This window comes from Cryptomeria japonica, chromosome 6 (genome assembly GCF_030272615.1).
Source record: "Cryptomeria japonica chromosome 6, Sugi_1.0, whole genome shotgun sequence".
Classification (NCBI taxonomy): domain Eukaryota; kingdom Viridiplantae; phylum Streptophyta; class Pinopsida; order Cupressales; family Cupressaceae; genus Cryptomeria; species Cryptomeria japonica.
In genome coordinates, this window is record NC_081410.1 from 113,936,392 (window position 1) to 113,938,724 (window position 2,333).

The window sequence follows — 2,333 nt, forward strand, 5'->3', positions numbered from 1 at the left end:
AATGGTTGAAGTTCTTGGGAAATTGATTCAAAAAAGACATGCAGACAGCAAATGGAAAGGGATGAAAGTGCACAACCAATTGGATTCTATTACTCATTCCCAATCTACTGATGACACAATAATCTTTGGGGAGGCCTCGTTGGTCGAAGCTAAGAGCATTATGAGAACACTGAATTTATAGTCTAAACAATTGGGGCAGGTGATGAATAAAGGCAAGTTGCAACTATTCTTCTTCAACACCAACATGCAGGTTTGGCAAAGGATCTCAAACCTTTTGGGAATAAAATTTTCTGATCTTCCAATCAAATATTTAGGGGTTCAAATTGAGAAAGGATGTAGGCAGTCTTAGATTTGGGAAGATGTTTTGAAATCTTGTTTGGCCAAAACAAAGCTTTGGAAGAATAGATGGCTAACACAAGCTGGCAGATTAACAATGGTCAGGTCTGTCCTATTGGCCATTCCTATTTACTGTATGTCATGCTTCAAGATACCCTTTGTTGTTGGTAAGAATATTGATAACCTACTCAGGAAATTTGTTTGGGAGGGTGCAAAAGACACAAAAAAGATACCACTCATTAACTGGGAAACCATGTGTTTACTAAAAGAGGATGGTAGAGCCAGACTAAGGAAAATGGAACTACAAAATAGTGTGTTGGGAGCCAAGTTATCTTGGAAGATGTATACAGAACCGCAGAAACTATGGTGCAAAATATTCAAGAAGAAATATTTAGACTCCGAGAACCCTTGCCGAATTCTCACTATGGCAAACGCAGACCGGGGATCTGCCACATGGAACTTTCTTTGGGATTGTAGATTCATTATAACTAATCACATTTCATGGCACATTGGTAATGGCAAATCTGCAAAATTTTGGAGGGACTCATGGGATGGTGCACCTGCACTATCAAATAGTTTTAATCATGACTGGATTGATCTTGTCGAGTCTACTTATGGTGTGTTTTTCAATTATTACTTCGAGCAGAATATGGAATAGGATGGGAAGAGGGTATAGAAACAGATATCCATTAGCAATCCAATTATATGTGAATCTCTAAAAGATGTACTAAAAAGTAGATGTATCCCAATGTCTAGTGATGAGGATAGGATATTCTGGTGTGTTTACAAATCAGGAGAATATACTGTCAAATTGGGATATGAGGTACAAAGACAAAGGGGTACGTTCATGGATTGGCCACATAAGCTATGCTAGAGTAATAAGCTTCTCCCTAAAGCGAGAGCATTTCTTTGGTTGGCCCTTCATAATAGGATCCTCACTAGGGACAAACTAAAGTCAATTGGTATCTATGGACCCAACATGTGTGTTATGTGCAAAGCAGATGAAGAATCTACCAATCATTTACTCTTCAATTATCCCATGGTGGAAGCTTGCTGGAATTGGTTCTTTGAAAATACCAATCTTAAAATCATCAGATGTGAGTTACTCAAGGACTTCCTCATTTCATGGCCGAGGATCTATAGTTCAATATGGAGTGACCTTTGGCTGGTAGGACCTTCATTAATTGTTTAGCACATTTGGAAAGAAAGAAATAGAAGGATCTTCGAAGAAACTATGCTCCCAGTTAATAAAGTCATTGAAAACATCAAAAGTGTTGTAGAGGAAATGATAAATGGGAAATCAATCATGAGGAGAATGAAAACCTATAACGATTGGGACTGTAGAATGGAAAAGATATGGCTCTTCAAACAGCCTTTAATCATAAACACCAAAAATGGAGTTAATAGGATGGACATCAAATGGATGGCCCCACCAAAGGATTGGGTGAAATTAAATTTTGATGGAGCTAGCAAGGGTAACCCGGGAGATGCTGGATTTGGTGTTGTAATTAGGAACAATGCCAGTAAGATAGTACATGGGATATATGGTGGACTGGGCATGGCTACTAACAACAAGGCTGAAATCAAAGCATTAGAGGCTGGATTAAATCTTTGCATACAAATTGGTATCTCCAAGGTGCTCATTGAGGGAGATTCTCAAGTAATTATAAATGGCATTATCAAAACGAATTTCCAATGTTGGAAGTTAAGCAAATGGCTCCCCCGTATAAACCATCTGTTGGAATTGATCAACACTTTTGAGATTAAGCATGTGTACCGTGAAGGGAACCGTACGGCTGATTACCTTGCAAACTTGGAAGTGGTATGTAATGATAACAATATTACCTTTGATCAACACTCTACAAGTAATGACATAATTAATCACATCAAACTGGATTCTTCACACGATGGTATCGGTTGAGATCTGTACATTCGATGGATGACTACCTAAGCCCTGGATAGAGGTGGCACTAGATAAGATTTTGCCTCAGTCTCAT

The 2,333-nt window shown here is 38.5% G+C and overlaps 1 protein-coding gene across 1 annotated transcript; it reads left to right on the top strand.

Annotated features, from left to right (window-relative positions):
* The first annotated feature begins 433 nt into the window (after positions 1–433).
* Positions 434–994, top strand: LOC131030122 (uncharacterized mitochondrial protein AtMg00310-like). The gene has a single exon (XM_057960808.2). The coding sequence runs from the start codon at positions 434–436 to the stop codon at positions 992–994; it is 561 nt and encodes a 186-aa protein (XP_057816791.2).
* The last annotated feature ends 1,339 nt before the right edge of the window (positions 995–2,333 follow it).

Excerpts from the sequence above, each read along its gene's own strand:
- LOC131030122 (XM_057960808.2), top strand. The coding sequence starts at position 434 with ATGGTCAGGTCTGTCCTATTGGCCATTCCTATTTACTGTATGTCATGC.